At 37.5% G+C, this 18,763-nt stretch overlaps 1 protein-coding gene across 8 annotated transcripts in view; it reads left to right on the top strand.

Moving 5' to 3' along the window:
* KTN1 (kinectin 1) overlaps nucleotides 1–13,474 on the top strand; it is a 111,634-nt gene extending 98,160 nt beyond the window's left edge. For 5 of the 8 annotated variants that reach the window (XM_025295483.3, XM_025295481.3, XM_025295479.3 and 2 more), the window contains 5 exons: nucleotides 27–110; nucleotides 3,086–3,169; nucleotides 5,033–5,125; nucleotides 5,974–6,094; nucleotides 12,992–13,474. In XM_025295483.3, coding sequence (XP_025151268.1) covers nucleotides 27–110; nucleotides 3,086–3,169; nucleotides 5,033–5,125; nucleotides 5,974–6,094; nucleotides 12,992–12,996 — 387 coding nt within the window. In that variant the 3' untranslated portion in view covers nucleotides 12,997–13,474. The remainder of the gene's footprint in view (nucleotides 1–26; nucleotides 111–3,085; nucleotides 3,170–5,032; nucleotides 5,126–5,973; nucleotides 6,095–12,991) is intronic. The other 3 variants (XM_025295484.3, XM_025295482.3, XM_025295480.3) reach the window with 1 other exon arrangement.
* Nucleotides 13,475–18,763: the final 5,289 nt, after the last annotated feature.

Genomic DNA, 18,763 nt, shown 5'->3' with positions numbered 1-18,763 from the left:
ATCTTAAACTCTAAACTTCATTGCAGCTGAAAGATCTGTTGACTGAATTGCAGAAAAAACTTGATGATTCATATTCTGAAGCAGTAAGACAGAATGAAGAGCTAAATTTGGTAAGAAGCTTGTTCTCCACTGTGTATCAAGTAGGCTCTGAAAACACTTGTGTTGACATGTGGAGAAGCCATCCAAACCTTTCTCCTTGCTAACACCCTTAGCTTGGCATTTTTAAAGTTTAAGATAATCTTCATATTCTGATGATTCGAGATGGTCTCTCTTTTCTTGATTTCTAAGATGATCCTTCTTTTCTTAGCTCCTAACAATGGCATGTGTGGCTTGCAACTCTTTTTCAAAAAAGTTTTCTGTGTTTTATAAAACCAAATTTCTTCAACAGCATTATTTTCAGTGAATAAAGACATTAAACAAGCAACGTAAACACTGGCTGCATTATCAAGTTTCTCAGAATTACCGTAGTTAACTGGGCCTCTTATATTCCAACATGGAAGGAGATTACTGAAGGTGGAAGATACATGCTCTTCTTTCAAGGGCAGTGATCCAATCTAGCTTCTTATTTTAACTGGCATTTCTGTACATTATATATAAGGCAAAGCTTATGGAATTCTTTACCATCATCGTATCATTCAGAGCATAATAATTGTAAAACTACAGTCTCAGAGTTAGCTAAATGTTGTATAAAGACATAGAGTACACTGTATTCCCATTCTTAAATTTTCTGGAAATTTACACTGATTGACAGGCTTATTTGTTACATAAACATGACTATCTTATTGTATGTTTCAAACAATAGTCATTATGTCTGTCTGTGACTTTTAAAAATTAAAAATGTTACTAGATTTTTAAAAAGTACCTGAATGAACTCTAGTACAATCGCAATAAGCTGATTGTCTCCTTACTATAAGTTGGTGCTGCCAAATTTGGAATTTTCTTTTTAGTATTGCTGTATACCAAAGAAAATTTCTTAACTCATTCATGTTAAGCAGTGTTACAGCAGTGATCCATGGGAATCAGTTTTCAGAGTAGGGCTGTCTGTGAAATGTACACATTAAGTCCCCACCCTGACCCCCTGTCCATACACACACCCCTTTCTAGTTTTAAAATAAAATTTACCTTCATTTTACCTGAATTCAATCATTCCCACTGCAATGTAAGATTAGTTTTAGGTACACTTGCTATATATTGCACAGATTGGTACTGGGGTATGCTACAGCTTTAAGGGATATGCTTATCCTATAATGTGGTTTTAAAAAAGCCATTTCTAACTACAGTTGTTGGAGATTTTACATTTAGCTTTGGTGCTTCATGGCTGACTCCAGTAGTAGCTTCAATCCCAAGGATTATGTTGAGTCTCCATTTAGCCTGCTGCTCTCTTTGTATATTTTGACCCTTCTGTCAAAAGGTCATTTTGAACGGTATTTAAATTTTTTTTGCCTTGAGTTTGCAGTCTTCATTTTAATCTTTCTGTTTGTTTTTTGCTCAGGGTAACTTCCACATTTTAAGATATATTAAAGTAATTTTGTTTTTGCTTAGACATTGTATGTTCCTGGGCCAAAGGAGTAACCTCTCTGATGTATGAAATCAGAGTTAAATAAAGGAGTGAAAACTAAAGGATTTGGAATAGAGTTTGCAAAATCAAATTTGCAAATGTCATGTCTTGCGTGCACTGATTCTTTCTACATGTTTGAAATGCTAGTGTCTTATATTTTCCCCTTTGGGGTTTCCAGAACTGTTTGGAATGCTTTGCTTATGGGTAAGAGGCATAATCAATTAATTTGATGAGTTTAATTAAAAAAGTTATTTTTGTCAGTCCATTTCCTTCATTCATAATTATTCAGAATAGTTACTGAGAGAAGAGGCAGTATGATTGACACTGGAGTTTAATACAACTTTATAACTGTTTCAACAAGTTGGTTGAGATGTATATGTTAAGATGTTTCTTGTTGGTATAGTTAAGTCATTGTGGTCTTGCACTCATTTCTCTAGTGACATCTTAAAGGATGAACAACATTTAAATTTTTGAAGATTTCATTTTACTGGATATTTGAAGATTTCATTTTCTGTTCGGTGTTTTTAAAAATATTACATAATTCTTAACTATATAGATTAAGAAAACCTTTAAACAATTAGTAAACTTTATTACTTGCCTTTTAATTTGAAATAAATGTGAGTGAATAGGCTTTATGAATAGTGAATAATACTTAAAATAGCTGTGACACAAACCTAGACAGTGTATTAAAAAGCAAAGACATCACTTTTCCAACAAAGGTCCAGATAGTCAAAGCTATGGTTTTTCCAGTGATCATATGTAGATGTGAGAATTGGACCATAAAGAAGGCTGAGTGCCGCTAAGAATTGATGCTTTTGAATTGTGGTTTTGGAGAAGACTCTTGAGAGTCCCTTGGACTGCAAGGAGAGCAAACCAGTCAATTCTAAAGGAAATCAGTCCTGAATATTCATTGGAAGGACTGATGTTGAAGCTGAAGCTCCAATACTTTGGCCATTTGGTGTGAAGAGCCGACTTATTGGAAAAGACCCTGATGCTGGGAAAGATGGAGGGCAGAAGGATAAGGGGCCGACAGAGAATGAAATGGTTGGATGGCATCACTCACTCAATGGACATGAGTTTGAGCAAGCTCTGGGAGATAGTGAAGGACAGGAGAGCCTGGTGTGGACATGAGTTTGAGCAAGCTCTGGGAGATAGTGAAGGACAGGAGAGCCTGGTGTGCTGCAGTCCATGGGGTCCCAAAGACTTGGACATGACTTAAGTGACTGAACAACAACAGTACTTAAAATAGTAACACTCGACTGTAATTTTATGGTTTTGTTTTTATATCTGCAGTTTTTTAAACTCTAGTTTGTTACTGTAGCTTTTCTTAAGTTTAGCTTTACAGATTGGAATCTCCACTGCTTACAGCTTTTCTATACATCTGATGCAGCATATTGGCTAATCCACTGTGCATAATAACTGTTAGCGATCCCATTCTTTTTCATTCATTCTTCAGTCCTAGGGATCTCAGCATAATCAAAGAAGAATGTGAATTAAATTAATTGTGGTGTTCCTTTATTTTTACAGTTAAAGAAACAGTTAAATGAAACACACGCAAAACTTAGAACTGAACAAAGTGAAAGACAGAAAGTAGCTGGTGACTTGCATAAGGTAAGACACTGCTTGTCCTGAAGATGCCGTATCATTATAATGTATTGTACTTTGAGTCTTAAGCTGACATACTGCTAACTTTTCATTTATTCTTTTGCATCATCCCATTAATTTGTTCTTAAATTTAAGCTGTTTGCTACATAGTTACATATTTGGAAATGGACTTTTTGGCTTGTTTTTCCATTTTTCTTAGTTTGCTGCTGCTTTTCATCATATTTATATAATTGCTTTATAAAGTACAGATTACATTTTGAATTCAATTGATATTACTCTTAAAAAATTTGGTTACATTCATATATTTTTTATTGGGATTTGCTTATATAGTCATTTACAAAGTATATTTTCTTTGAATCTTCTTGCTTCCTTCGTGGTTCAAACGGTAAAGAATCCTCCTGCAATGCGGGAGACCTGTGTTTGAATCCTGGGTTGGGAAGATCCCCTGGAGAAGGGAATGGCTACATACTCCAGTATTCTTGCCTGGAGAATTCCATGGGCAGAGGAGCCTAGCAGTCTACAGTCCATGGGGTCGCAAAGAGTCGGACGTGACTGAGCGACTTTCACCTCACCTCATCTCATCTCATGTGTCTAAAAGAAGTGTAGACCTCTGCTGTTTGAGAAATTTATTCCTTTATTTCTTTGTAGAAGTATGTTTCTCTTAATCTCACATAGATGGGTGATCTTTAGGATTACGTTTTTTATTCTTTGCATTAGTTTGACAAGTTATTTGTAATTTTGCTGAGATTTTTAATAGTGTAATTTGTATATGCTTTTATCAGAGCTGCTTTCGAGCTATGATTGGGTTTATAGGAGATACAGTCAGCAAAACAAATATGTCACTTTCTGAAAGATTGAAGGAAATATTTCTGTTGGTTCTATATGATTATAGCTTATAATTATTGTGCAAAAGTCTAGGACTCTAGAGTTGGTTCATATTTCTTTGATGTTGTGGCCAGTAGAGAAAATGTGAACTTAAAAAGTTTTGGAGCTCTGACTTAGGTATATATAATACGTTGTCAAAACTGAGCAATCTAATTTACTTTGATACTTGATTTTAGTGTTTGACACTGGACAAACTAATAAAACATGCAGCTTTAGCCTAACAATTTATTTTCTCAGAAGGTGCTTTAAAGATATTAAACAGGGGCTCAAAGATATGGATATGCCATGTTGTTTGGCATAAAATGGCAACAATAGTTGGTAGTGAACTGCCCCATATCTATATAATAGAAATATTGTGTAACTCGTGATTGGCAATGCATATAAATATTTACTGACATGTAAAAAGATAACAAAATTTTTCATGAAGTAATGTGTATGTTAAAAGCCCATGTACAGAATGTTTTCTACCAGTCTTCCATTAGGACGTATATGCACTGACGAGGGATTCACACCAGGAATCAACAAACTCAAAAGTTTTAGGATTTACTGCCCACCTATAGTTTCTTTCACATACTCTTTGCTAACATGACTCTTTAAAAATGTAAAAACCATTCTTAGCTTGTAAACTGTACAAAGACAGAGTGTGGCTAGATTTGGCCAGCCTCTGATCTAGACTAATATCACTAACGTGATCTTGATCTAACCTAAATACCACTGAGGTTATTTCTGCTTTTAATTTCTTTATACATTTTCTTCATTGTTTGTGAGCATGTGTTTTTATAATCTGGTAGGGGAGACAGCTATTTGATTTTGGAGAAAAAACTTGAACAGGTTGACTTTTATGTTGTATTGTGAGAAGAGCTTTAGTTTTACACAAAATATGTAAGGAAATCACTCATTTTTTCATATATATATATATATATATATATATATAGTTATCTATCGTTTGTAGTATTGATAGGCTCTATATTGCTTTCCTTGCAGGCTCAACAGTCACTAGATCTTATCCAGTCAAAAATAGTAAAAGCTGCTGGAGACACTACTGTTATTGAGAATAGTGATGTTTCCCAAGAAACGGTATGCATTTTCTTTAGCTCCAAATCTCTGAGCTAATTACCTTATAAATTATGTGAAAAATGAAAAATGTACAAGATCCATCTCTGAAAAAATGCCTTTGTAATGTGCTTCCATCAATTTTGTTGCATTCTTAACTCAAGGTCATCTTTTCTTTGAGGTATCTTATCTGAAATTCTGTGTTTTTATTAATGTTTGTTTTCACTTTAGCTTGGTGAGATATTACATTAATGTTTAGGTTTGAGTTGGGAGGTATTATGGTATACTACTTAAGACTGTAGACTCTGCTTCTTGCATTTGAATCCTGATTCTGTTGTTTAGTAGCTGTGTGACTGACTTAGGGGAAACTCTTTAGCCTCTCTAGGTTTTAGCTGCTCCATAAAAGGGAATGATCATAGTACGTATTTTGTAGGATTGTTGCAGGGAATAAATGAATTACTATATAAAACACTTAGAATAGTGGGTAACCCAACAATGCCTCAAATTTTGTAAGAGCTCAATATATGTTTGTTATTTTTCTGTTGTTGTGAGTGTATTCTCCTTTGGCTCTTTGTACATTTTTTTTGTGAAAGCAGAAAAAGATTTTTGTCTGATATTCATAGTTTCTTTATTTTTCCCTGTGCAGCCTAGTGACAGCATTTATATAACATTAAACTTTCTTAGGTGCAGACTACCTTGCACTGCTAGGTAGCAAATACTATTGCTCTATGTGGTTTTTATTGTCAATTTTCATGTCATCTTTCAGATTTTTTATACTGTGTGTAAAACAACAATAAAATATTTTCTGATTTTGGTTGCAAATGCCTTTTCCTTATGCTTAGGGTTTTTCATCTCTTTAATCTTTTTCTTAGGAGTCTTCTGAGAAGGAGACAATGTCTGTAAGTCTAAATCAGACTGTAACACAGTTACAACAGTTGCTTCAGGCAGTAAACCAACAGCTCACAAAAGAGAAAGAACACTATCAGGTATTAGGTAAGAATAACTGAAGAATTGCTGCCTGTCTGTGGATAATTGACATAGTGTGTGTGAATGTATATACAGTGTGTATTTACCATAAATATAGAAACTCTTGTTACCATAGTGGAGATTTCCCCTCTGTATCTCTCTCAAAACCTCCAAATGACAACTTTAGCTTTCTTGGAGTTTTATTTCCATCTTGTGCATACTTTGATCTTGTAGTTTAGAGAAGAAAATACATACCTTTAAAAAAAAAATACATACCTTTTTTTTTTTTAAGTATATATAAGTTTCATGATTATAGCGTTATACTTGTGTACATTGCAAGGTCATAACTACCACAAGACTAGTTACCATCTGTCACCGTACAGTTGACCTCCTTTTTCACTTTTGCCCACCCTCCAACTCCCTTCCCCTCTGGTAACCACTAAGCTGTTCTGTTTTGTAAGTTTTTGTTTTGTCTTATTTTGTCTGTTTCGTTTTCTTTAGATTCTACATACTAGTGAAATCATGTTATTTGTCTTTCTCTGACTTAGTTTATTTAGCATAATACTTCCAAGTTCTAACCATGTTGTTGCAAATGGCAGTATTTCCTTCTTTTTTTATGGCTGAGTAGTAATTCATTGTGTATGTGTGTGTGTGTGTTTACCTTCTCTATCCATTCATTCATTAGTGGACACTTAGGTTGTTTCTATAAATCTTGGCTATTGTGAATAATGCGGCAATGAACAGAGCCATGTATATACCCTTTTGAATCAGTATTTTCATATAGAAATACTTTTCTTCTTTGACCTTTCACATAAGATGCTGAACTGAAAAATTGTCATCACAGTTTACATTGGAAGCTGGGTTTTATTTAAAGTTGCTTATGGGTAATCAAAGAAATACATTTTTTAATTCTTGAAGTGAGAGTCTTAGCTGAAGATAAATAAACCATCATTAGCCAAACTATGTTTTGAAATTTTATTGCCCATATGACCTGAGAATGCATGTTGATGAATTAATTGTTGGTCCCTGGGTTTTACCTGTTTTAAGAATGACTTAAGTCACAATGCCTTGGGTAATTAAGATGTTCTGGTATGCACTGAATACTGTAGATATCCTTCTTTTGAAGCTGTTTGTTCTATAATAAGCATGGTGTCCTGGAGATCAGTGGAGTGGCCTGTGCAATGCCACGGGGCAACTTACACTGAATTCTCCCTTTCAGCACTCAAACTTAGGACTCTTAGCATATGCAAAGGCCTCAGGATAGGTTAGTGAAAGTCTCTCAGTCATGTCCGACTCTTTGTGATCCCATGGACTACACAATCCATGGAATTTTGCTGGCCAGAATACAATTTTGTAGCCGTTCCTTTCTCCAGGGAATCTTCCCAACCCAGGGATCAAACCCAGGTCTCCTGCATTGCAGGTGGATTCTTTACCAACTGAGCGCCCAGGGAAGCCCCAGGATAGGTTGGGTGCCCTGAAAAAGTTGCGAGGGACCTCCATCTTGATTCCAGGGGCATTCTATCTCACTTGTAGATTGATTGTCTTGCCTGCCTTTAGTACATACTCTTCTTTAAACTGCTATTTCAGGTCAGTTACCTCTAAGAAGACTTTGCACATAAACTCAACTCATTCTTCTAACTTGTCAACAAGAATTATATCTCAGTCTTTTATCCTTGGTAAGCTGGCTTCTCAGTTGCCTAGAGTTAAACTTCTACCACTTTACCACCCTCCCCTAACTGAGAAAATAACCTTGCTTCCTGTGTCCCAGGGCAGCTTTCCTTCCCACATCTTCAGTCCTGTTTTCTTCTCCACATACTGCTTCTGTTTAGTCTTGAAAACATGCTCAAATATCTTATTTTAACTTTATGCTTCAGGATACCATCCTAGTTTTTTTTTTATTTCACTGCTTAAAAATTTTTAAAAGAAGTAACTATCCTCACAGTATCTACTTCTTTACTTGCTGGTCTCTGCTCTGGAGAAAGGCTGCTTTTTCTGCTGTTCCAGGAACTGGATGAAATGACCTGTCGTTCCATGTCATTCATTAGTGATTGCCTAATTGCTGGAGCTGATACAGGATCTTCTTTTGCATACAAGATACTGCAAATAGTTATGAATTCTAAATATGGTGAGGTCAGTCCATAGAAAGGTTTCATATCTGAGAACCTGCAAAATTATAAGCTGTCCTGTTACCCTTTTCCCTTAGACCTTGTCAATAATATCTCACTAGCATCTCAAAAGTATTCTCTAGTTCTTTTCTTTTCTTTTTTTTTTCCTCATACATGTGGTCTGAACCATTTTGGCTTGCCTGTTTCCACTTTGGTCTTAATCATGTAAAATTTGAGCCTTACACTGATTATCAGTAATAACACTTTTATTTTTCAGACTTTTTTTTCCTGGTTTATAAAATTACAGTGTGTAATTTGTTAAAAGAAATACATATACCCTGGCAACACAACTAAAACTGAACTGTTGTTTAGCAGGAAGCTTATCTAAGTGATGACTCAGCATTCTTCTATCAGCTGGTGAACATAAGTCCACTTTTGGCAAGTGAAAGGGTGGTTGAGTGATCAGTAGTATATCATGCGGGTTAGATGGATTGTGTGAATTCAGAGGTCCACCAGCACTTGAGAACTCTCCTTGCATAGGTTCTATCCAGCACTGACAATGATTACCCCTCTGTAGGGGTCCCTTGGTTCCCACAGCTTTTCTTTATGCCTTTTAAATGTTTGTGTTACCCTTGGTTTTTTAACTTCAGCCATCATTTTTCCTCAGTGTATACTCCCCCTTGTTAACTCTTTTAAAACTATCAATACTACCGGATGATTAAATTGGAAATACAAATTTCTTAATCATCAGAATTTATAGGTTAATGCCCGATGTCAAGAATCTTCTCTTTTTTCCCCCTATTTTATTTAGGTATAGTTTATTACTTTTTTTTTTTAATTGAAGTACAGTAAATTTACAATCTTGTTTTAGTTTATGGTATACAGCACACACACACACACACACACACACATTTTAGTATCTTTTCCATTATATTCAGTTCAGTTCAGTCACTCAGTCATGTCCAACTGTTTGCGACCCTATGAACCATAGCACGCCAGGCCTCCCTGTCCATCACCAACTCCCAGAGTCTACCCAAACCCATATCCATTGAGTTGGTGATGCCATCCAGCCATCTCATCCTCTGTCGTCCCCTTCTCCTCCTGCCCCCAATCCTTCCCAGCATCAGGGTCTTTTCCAATGAGTCAACTTTTCATATGAGGTGGCCAAAGTATTGGAGTTTCAGCTTCAGCATCAGTCCTTCCAGTGAACACCCAGGACTGATCTCCTTTAGGATGGACTGATTGGATCTCCTTGGAGTCCAAGGGGCTTTCAAGAGTCTTCTCCAAAACCACAGTTCAAAAGCATCAATTTTTTGATGCTCAGCTTTCTTCACAGTCCAACTCTCACATCCATACATGACTACTGGAAACCATAGCCTTGACTAGACGGATCTTTGTTGGCAAAGTAATGTCTCTGCTTTTCAATATACTGTCTAGGTTGGTCATAACTTTCCTTCCAAGAATTAAGCGTCTTTTAATTTCATGGCTGCAGTCATCGTCTGCAGTGATTTTGGAGCCCAAAGAAATAAAATCAGCCACTGTTTCCCCATCTATTTGCCATAAAGTTCTTGCCTGGGAAATGGACAAAGGAGCCTGGTGGGTTTTAGTCCATTGGGTTGCAGAGTCGGACATAACTTAGCAACTAAACAACAGCAATAACATGTTGACTCTTTTTAGTTTTTTGAAGAACCTCAATACTGTTTTCCGTATTGGCTGAACCAATTTACATTCCCACCAGGAATCTTACTTCTTCTTATTATGTATTTCAAGTGCATGTGAATTGTTTAAGGTAATGGTGTACATTTTCAGTATGGGAAAAGCTATTTAGAAAGATGGTAACAATAACCCTGTGTACGAGACAGCAAAAGAGACACTGATGTATAGAACAGTCTTATGGACTCTGTGGGAGAGGGAGAGGGTGGGAAGATTTGGGAGAATGGCATTGAAACATGTAAAATATCATGTATGAAATGAGTTGCCAGTCCAGGTTCGATGCACGATACTGGATGCATGGGGCTGGTGCACTGGGACGACCCAGAGGGATGGAATGGGGAGGGAGGAGGGAGGAGGGTTCAGGATGGGGAACACATGTATACCTGTGGCGGATTCATTTTGATATTTGGCAAAACTAATACAGTTATGTAAAGTTTAAAAAAAAAAAAAAAAAGGCAAAAATGAGAGAGATAATATACAGTAATTTAGTTTTCTAAATCCTAATACACAGAACTTAGCATTTCTCTGAATTGTAGGGGTAGGTGTATTTGTCTTGTATCCTTAATTTGGAAAACATTAACCTTTTTTTTCTCTTGGAGATCTGCCTACTCATTTCCTATTCTTCTCTTCCCACCCCACCACCTCTCCAAAAAGAAGGCTATCATTCCCCCATGCTTCTTTAAAAATATATATTTAGTTATTTAATGGCTGTGTTGGGTCTCAGTTGCAGCACTCTGGCTTCTGTCTAGTTGTGGACGCGGGCTTAGCTGCTCTGCAGCATATGGGATCTTAGTTCCCAGACCAGGGATTGAACCTGTGAAGGCAAATTAGAAGGCAAATTCTTAACCACTGGACCACCAGGGACGTCCCTCCCCCATGCTTTTTAAAGTAATTTTTTTTATAGCTTTGGATTGTAACACTAGTATTTTGTAGTATAAGTTTTTTTGTTTTTAGATATCTACTTTTTCTTATGTTGTATATTTGCCGGGTCTCTAAGTGTTCCAAGTATATATCTGACCATACCAGAAAACTTTATTACCCTAGAGTCTTTGTTTGGCTGCTATAACAAAAATCTTATATACTGGCTTAAGCAGCTGAGATTTATTTTTCACAATTTTGGAAGCTGGGGGAGTCTCAGATCAAGGCACCAGTAGATTCTGTCAGATGAGACCCACTTGCTGGTTAAAGATGGCCATCTTCTTTTCTGTCCTCACCTGGCAAGAGGGGCACTGGAGCTCTCTGGGGTTCTTTTTATAAGGGTATCAATCCCATTCATGAGTGGAGTCTCCTAAGGGCCCCATTTCCAAATATCATTACCATGGGGATTAGAATCTTAACATAGGAATTTTGAGGAAGAGAGAGACACAAACATTGAGACCAAAACACCCAGGATCCCTTACCTGGAACCTGTGTGTGGAATCATGTGGAAGAAGGATGATGGTTTTAATAGCTAACACTTTGTAAGTGTTCCTCTAAGAATGAACATGCTTCTAACATGTGGTCATTCATTTAAATGTTCACAACAACCCAGTGCAGTAGATAGGTAGGGATTGTTAATAATAATCCCTTAATATGTTTTAATTCCCATTTTACAAGAGAGCCAAAGGGGTTCTGTAAATTGCCCAAAGTCACATAGCTAGAACTAGTTGAGCTGGGATTTAAATCAAGGTGGTCTGAGCCCAGGCCCTGTGCTCTTAATCTGAACTTTTCTCCACCGTACTTCAAGCACTGTGTGTTCTGATCCTTGTTGTCATTGCTTTCTTTTCTCCTCATTCTATCTAACCCTCTCTTGCCAGCCTCTTCTAGTTTCTTCCTTCAGTCCTGGCTTTTTCCTGAAGTTGATATTTAGTTTGTCAATAGTGAATTGGAGAGACTTTTAAGCTATCCAGGAAAAGTGAGGTGAAATTTTGTTTATGTGTTTGTTATATATGTGCCCTCCTTACTCCCTTTAACAAATAGATTTTTTAATGATACAGTTGTCTTTTGTTTCTGAAAGAAAAAAGTTCTTTTTTGGTGTATTGAAGTATGAGAGTTAATGTTTCAGATAAAGACTTAACTTCTATTTCTATACTTTACACTTGATTGTCATATGGATCTTCATTTTCTGTAATGTGTTTACACAGCACTTCTTAGTTTAATGTAACAGTGGCCTATGTAGACTTTCTGATCGGCTGTTAATCTTGCTTCAATTATAGTATGTGATAGCCAGTGATTACTTTTAACTTTCTGATTGCTTCTTTTCACCTCAACTTTTTGAAAAATTTCACACATTGTGAAAAGTTGAAAGAATATATAACACTCAGTCACCCTTCAACTGCTTCATCTTTTTATTTGTATATACATATTTTGTTGCTGTTAAACCATTAGAAAGTAACTTTCAGATAACATGATCTTTTATCCCTAAGCACTTAAGTATGCATCTCAAGAACAAAGATATTCTCCTATAAATCTGTAGTATCACTGTCATATCCAAAATCACAAAAACAGTGATTCTATACTATCACCCCTTTTTTAAGGTGTCTCTGCTTATACCTGAAATATCTTTTTAGTTACTTTTTTCCAAACCAGGATCCAGTCAAACTTCACATGTTGCATATGGTTAAATCCTTTTAGTTTTTTTAATGGCTTTTGAAGTTTAATTTCTTTGGTCATTTTGTCTGACTTGGAAAGCTTCAAAAGGCCTTAGAAAATCTCTGAAACTTAAATTATTTATTCGTGGGTGGACAGTTATAAATTTCAGTCTCTTTTCAGTGCTGTTGATTTATCTTATTAGCTTTATAGTCTCTTGAGTGGAGCAGTAATACAAATGGATTCCCAATGTTGTTTTCTTAAATGTTTTCTAAATAGGGTTCAAAATCCCTATATTATTCTCAGTTTGGTCTGAGGTTTTGGCTCACATATTTTAAAATCCATCTGAAAACTTCTTCTGAATCCTGAGATTTTTCTCTTATTTCTGATTACCATTAGTATTGACTGTTCTGATTTTAGTTGAAAGGGCCATGCTGGATCAAATGGAATATGTACCTTTGGTGTTTGATAGACGTCTTCTGAGTGTCTTTTGTTTCTTTGTTTTAAAATGAATTTGTTTCTTTCTGATCTTTTGCAGAGTGAAGTAATTGGGAAGCTGTTCATTCAAGGAAAACAGAAGGCATTGTATTATATTTTGCCAAATTAAAGCCTTATTTATGTTTTCACCCTTTCTACTTTGTCAGAAACACTGAACAGAGTTTTGTCTTTTCTAATCCTTGTTAGACTACTGATTTAAAGAGAGAAAAAAGCCAACTCTGTAGACACCTTCAGAGTTTAGTTTTATAATAAAAACTGTTTGAATAATTAGACCTTTACATTCCTGAAGATAAAATAAACATGTAATCTTTTATCTTATTTTGCTCAATAAAATTGTTCAGAAGATCAAAAGTGGTAAAGACAATGTAAAATTTAACATTTTAATACTGATGTTGTACACTGTTTTACTTAACATTTTGGGGAGTAACTGCCTCTGACTTCAACCCAAGAAAACACTTTTTGTTGCTAATGTAATCGGTTTTTGTAATGGCGTCAGCAAATAAAGGGATGCTTATTATTCAAATGTGTTCTGATTTTCATTGAGCTTTAACACGTTTCATTAGCACTTCAGAGCAACATAATTTAGAGCACAGTCATTAATCGCAGCTCCAGACAAGGTAGGTTTGGTGCGTGTTGCCTTCTCAGCTGGAGCTCCGGGTCTTCTCTGTGGTTGTGTGCCATGTAAACTGTCCTGAAGTTCTGTGGCTTACAGAAAGGATGGGGGCAAGTGTTTAAGCTGTCAGGCTTACCACCCTCACTTAGGTAGAAGAGCTCTACTTTATTTTTATTACTATTGTTATTTTAAGTAAAAATTAACTTTTTAGTTTCCTTCTTATTAGATACTGTTACGCAGACTACACATGTTATCTTTTTTGTTTTGGACTAGTTGATACCATGTTTTATCTTTTGTTTTCTTTTTTAATAATTAGGTGAAAACACTGAGCGTTTAGATGCTAACTAAGCATTGGCAAATGCCTTATGCCATTGAGTGTTAAAGTAGCTGCTGACCATATGGTGACCTCCTTGCTGGTTCAGCTGTGCTTCTACCATGGAGCCTTTCCATTTTGTTTTCTTTCTGCTAAAACTCTCTTCTCTTGGATATCAGTCTTTGCTCGTTCCCTCACCATCATGAAATTTGCTTAAATGTCACATTTTTCATCAGATCCTCACCATCTAGTGTGCCCCCCTACTATATCCCACTACCTGTTTTGGTCTATAACATTAGTAGTCTTCCAGTATATACTGGGCCATTCCCTGTACCCCTCTCTATCAAAAAGTAAGCTCCAGGAGTGCCAGAATGATCTCTCTTGTTCTTTGCTTTATCCCAAGCCCTGGGGAAGTGCCTGTTTCAACTGTGCTCAAATATTTCAGTGAGTGAATGGGTGAAATTAACTTTTATTGTTTATTTGGCCATGCTGCGCAGCTTATGGGATCTTAGTTCCCTGATCAGGGATCAAACCCTGCAGTGAAAGCACCAAGTCCTAACCTCTGGATCACTAGGGAAGTCCCCAAATTCATTTTTATACCTTGAGGGTTATCTAAGGTGGTGCCTTCACCACATAGCACATGCACCAGATAGTATTTCTAACGTATGTGGACGTAAACTGAAAAGACTGCTCATGGCCTTTGGGCTACCCCGGGCCTTACTGGGCTGCTTTCAGCAAACACCTGGGAAATTGATCTGAAGGCCAGCCAGGTACCGTCTCATCAGTATCTCTTTTCCTTTTGCCATTGCCTTTACTTCCCCAGTGACTCAGCGGTAAAGAATCTGCCCACAATGCGGGAGCTGCAGGAGATGTGGGTTCGATCCCTGGGTTGGGAAGATCCCCTGGAGGAGGGCGTGGCAACCCACTCCAGTATTATCTCCTGGGAAATCCCATGAACAGAGAAGCCTGGCAGGCTATAATCTATAGGGTCGCAAAAGAGTCAGAAGCGACTTAGCCTGGCATAGCATGATGTAAAGTATTCATATCTCTGCTATCTGAAAAAAACAAATCCAGCATTCCATGTTGTAACCTCTTCTTGCTATTTTTGTCCTTTCAGAGCTTATTTTCTCAGAACTATGCAATTGTATTATGTATGTTGATTTGGAAAAAAAAACTTGAGGACTTGGTGTAATCTCTTATTAATTTCTGTCCCTTCCCTCAACATCCCAACCTAAGACATATTCATCTTTTTGCCTCTGAGGTGGCAAGAAGTTTGCAGTTAGGTGCAGTTGTAATTGCTGGTGGTTATTAAAGTATTGAAAGTTTGATTCCTATTGCTTTAATCAGTTTGTCCTACTTCCTTACTCCAGAACCACAAAGGAAAAGCTTATCACACTCCCTTTCAGTTCTTCAGAATGCCAAGACAGCTCCATGTTCTCTAAAGTCCATTTCCCTCTAGGTTAAATATCCTCAGTTCTTTAGTTGTCCTGAATGATGGAAGGCTAAACAAGCCTTCTTGTCTTACCTATTCCCAGCTGTTCATCCTTCCCGTGTGCTATATGCCAATTGCTGGGGAAGGGCGAGAGCATCAAAACAGGGCATCCATGTCCTCAGACTCCAGTGGCCCTTCTTGTCACTGTTGCAGCCAATCGAGGCAGAGAGCCCTGAGAAAATTTGTCAGAATGGCAATGACTTCTGGGAGGGGAGAATGACCAGTGTAGTTGACAGCAGGCATCTTGATCCTTGAAAAAGAATGGAGAGTTGTGGAAGGGAGTGACGGGATACCTGAGAAGCAGGCTATACCATTCAGTTTGGTGTAGCAAAGCTAGTGTATTTCTGGGAGGTCAGTCACATTGTGTAAATCATCCAGGCTTGTGTTCACCCCAGCCGCAAGGAGGCAGTAACTGTATTTGCCCATGGCATTGCCCATGGAGGGTTTGAGCCAGGACCAGATTTTTCACACATCTCGCGTCCCAGGGCGAACTACACATGGGCATCTGCCACTTGTGGGATCCGCTGTAGATGGCAGGTACAGGAGGAGCAGTGACCCCAGAGGAGGGCTGCATTTGCACCCTCAGGTGAGTAAAGAGATGTTTGTCCCTTGACCGCATTCATCATCTGGGTCCCCAGAGAAGGGAGAGCAAAGAAGGAGTTAAAGAACAGATTCCTTGTTGCTGCCAGTAAGGCCAGTGACATCACCTGTACTTGAATTAACTACGGTTACAAGAGAGTTGTGGGGATCTGCTCGGGATGTGCTTGAGAGAAGAGGGAAGTGCTGCTCGAAGATGCTGCTTGGGAAAATGAGGCTGAGGCCAAATCCAAGCCCTTTTACCAACTGGTTGATAGATTTTTCTCTTTCTTCTTGACTCAGTTTCTGCCATTTATGTTTTTCTTGGAAATAGGGAAATTTCATATTCTTTCGATTATGACAGCTGATACATAATCACTTACACAGCTTAGCACATGCCAGACATTTTTAAAGCACTTTACTTGCATTAATTCATTTCATCCTCACCAGAATTTATTGAAGAGGCGCTTTTATCATCATACCCATTTTATAAATAAGGAAGTTGAGACACGGGTGCTGGGGGTAGGGGTGGCGGTTTGGACAATTATACAAGGTCTCACAGCTACTGACTGGAGGAACTAGGATTCCATCCTCCAACTTAAACTTTCTGGCCTTCTTCTCTTATTGGCACACTGATAAATATATTCACATATATATGTGTGTGTAATTATGTGCATAATTTAAATTTACAATTGAAAAAAATACTGTATAGTTTTTTAACCCTACTTTTTCCTGATGTTGTTATATACCTTCTCATTTTTCTCTTCATTGTACTTTCCAAGGGATTTTCAACCTCAGTGATTCTCAAACGTGTGATTTGCAGGGCCCTGGGCTTCCCTGAGGCACTTTCCAGAACTCTGAAAGGTCAAAACTACTTTGATAATACTAAGATGTTATTTGCCTTTTTCGCTGATAGTGTTAGAAGAAGTAGGTAAAACTACTGGTTCTTCAGCAAGGATCAAAACAGTGACTCCAAACTGTCAGTAGTTACTGTATTTTCACCACTATTTACTCCCATAAAGACAATATTGGATTCACTGGAGAATGTCTTTTCTGATGAGATCAGTAGTGGTATTAATGAATGTGGCTTTTTTGTATATATAATGAAATGTGTCAACATTTGGAAGATCTGCGTAACTCCGTGAACCAGAATTTTTCAAATCACCAATGTTACAAAATCAGGCTTGGGTAAAAGATTCATTCAAAAAACAAGATAAACTAATGGATTTTAATGTAACAGAGTGCAAAAAGTTCATTGATAGACTTTCAGACTCTGTATTACAATTAATCTTTAAGTAATTGCCACATCTGAAATGGCTACTTTCCAGTTTTCCAATGACATTGCTGTGTGAGGCCATATTTTCTTCATATACTTCAAGCAAAATGACTTGTCACAACAGATTCAATATATTAATAGAAACAGTTGTCTTCATGTAAGGCAATGCTGGTCTTCTCACTACATCTTTTTGATTTATTTGTTTTAGGAAATGAAGTTACATGTCTTGAGAACATGTTCCTTGTTATTTTAAAATAAATGTTTTTTAATTTTCTTGAAAACTCAGCAGTGGCCACTGGACTGGAAAAGGTCAGTTTTCATTCCAATCCCAAAGAAAGGCAATGCCAAGAACGCTCAAACTACCGCACAGTTGCACTCATCTCACACGCTAGCAAAGTAATGCTCAAAATTCTCCAAGCCAGGCTTCAGCAATACATGAACCATGAACTTCCAGATGTTCAAGCTGGTTCTAGAAAAGGCAGAGGAACCAGAGACCAAATTGCCAACATCCTCTGGACCATGGAAAAAGCAAGAGAGTTCCAGAAAAACATCTATTTCCGCTTTATTGACTATGCCAAAGCCTTTGATTGTGTGAAGCAAAACTGAAAAATTCTGAATGAGATGGGAATACCAGACCACCTGACCTGCCTCTTGAGAAACCTGTATGCAGGTCAGGAAGCAACAGTTAGAACTGGACATGGAACAACAGACTGGTTCCAAATAGGAAAAGGAGTACGTCAAGGCTGTATATTGTCACCCTGCTTATTTAACTTATATGCAGAGTACATCATGAGAAACACTGGGCTGGAAGAAGCACAAGCTGGAATCAAGGTTGCCGGGAGAAATATCAATAACCTCAGATATGCAGATGACACCACCCTTATGGCAGAAAGTGAAGAGGAACTAAAGAGCCTCTTGATGAAAGTGAAAGAGGAGAGTGAAAAAATTGGATTTAAAACTCAACATTCAGAAAACTAAGATCATGGCATCCGGTCCCATCACTTCATGGGAAATAGATGGGGAAACAGTGCAAACAGTGTCAGACTTTATTTTTTTGGGCTCCAAATCACTGCAGATGGTGTGTGCAGCCATGAAATTAAAAGACGCTTACTCCTTGGAAGGAAAAGTTATGACCAACCTAGGCAGCGTATTAAAAAGCAGAGATATTACTTTGCCAACAAAGGTCTGTCTAGTCAAGGCTATGGTTTTTCTAGCAGTCATGTATGGATGTGAGAGTTGGACCATAAAGAAAGCTGAGCGCTGCAAAGTTGATGCTTTTGAACTGTGATGTTGGAGAAGACTCTTGAGAGTCCCTTGTACAGCAAGGAGATCCAACTAGTCCATCGTAAAGGAGATCAATCCTGGGTGTTCATTGGAAGGACTGATGTTGAAGCTGAAACTCTAACACTTTGGTCACCTGTGAAGAACTGACTCATTGGAAAAGACCCTGATGCTGGGAAAGATTGAGGGCAGGAGGAGGAGGGGATGACAGAGGATGAGATGGTTGGATGGCATCACCCACTCAATTGACATGAGTTTGAG

Source organism: Bubalus bubalis, chromosome 11 (genome assembly GCF_019923935.1).
Source record: "Bubalus bubalis isolate 160015118507 breed Murrah chromosome 11, NDDB_SH_1, whole genome shotgun sequence".
In the NCBI taxonomy this organism is placed as follows: Eukaryota; Metazoa; Chordata; class Mammalia; order Artiodactyla; family Bovidae; genus Bubalus; species Bubalus bubalis.
Note: the sequence above shows the minus strand (reverse complement) of the source record. Positions and strands in the feature narration are given on the sequence as shown.